At 55.9% G+C, this 762-nt stretch overlaps 1 protein-coding gene across 1 annotated transcript in view; it reads left to right on the top strand.

The window, feature by feature from the left end:
• The window catches only part of GGTG_13307 (hypothetical protein), a gene marked incomplete at both ends in the record, with an annotated part of 3,328 nt that overhangs the window by 1,423 nt on the left and 1,143 nt on the right, over positions 1 to 762 (top strand). Inside the window, 3 exons of the mRNA XM_009231213.1 lie at positions 42 to 272; positions 354 to 615; positions 682 to 735. Of these exons, the coding sequence (XP_009229477.1) occupies positions 42 to 272; positions 354 to 615; positions 682 to 735 (547 nt within the window). The remainder of the gene's footprint in view (positions 1 to 41; positions 273 to 353; positions 616 to 681; positions 736 to 762) is intronic.

A 762-nucleotide genomic window follows, 5' to 3' on the forward strand; every position in this document is an offset into this window, starting at 1 on the left:
ACACTCAAGGACGGCGTCCAGATGCGTGTTGTGCTATCGAGGCGCCAGTGGCTCCGCCTCCTCGCAATGACCGAGGCGCCCAAGAAGATCAAGATCGGAAAGGCTAAGGCGACTCGTGACAAGGTCGTCAACGCCCGAGCCCGCGAGGACTACCGGGATCGCCACATGCTCTGCCAGATTCCCCACATGCGCATGGGCTCGAATAAGTTCTATGCGGACGGCATGCTCCTCCCATTCGGAACACCTCGAGCCGACTTTACCATGCCCAACCCGTAAGTACCTCTAGTGCATATCTCCACCCAATAAGAGATGTGTCCATGCCCGTGACTGACTCCTATCTACATGTCAAACAGCACCTTCTTCCAAGAGAAGGATGTCTGGCCCATGATGGACTCATCGGACCCGCTTGCCGGCTGGTCTCTTCCTGATGTCCTCGACTCGCAGCGGGGCCCGGCGAGGAAGGATGCGTATGGCGCCCTCTACGAGTACATCTTCAACCGTGGTCGGGAGTTCCATGGCCAGCTCGCTTTTCGCAAGATTTCCTTCGAGCTTTGCTGCACGGATGTCCGCCTACTAAAGGACATGATTCCGAACAAGAAATTCGACCGCATCGAGGTACGTATCGTGCAAAGCAAGCCCGCTAATTTTCCCTAGTATCACTGAGACTGACACATATAACAGGCTTCCAACATCTGCGACACTGGCTATCTTGGAATCGAGAGCACCCTTGATGCCGTCAGCCCATGCTCAAGACCCCCGAGG

This window comes from Gaeumannomyces tritici, assembly GCF_000145635.1.
Source record: "Gaeumannomyces tritici R3-111a-1 unplaced genomic scaffold supercont2.11, whole genome shotgun sequence".
Lineage (NCBI taxonomy): Eukaryota > Fungi > Ascomycota > Sordariomycetes > Magnaporthales > Magnaporthaceae > Gaeumannomyces > Gaeumannomyces tritici.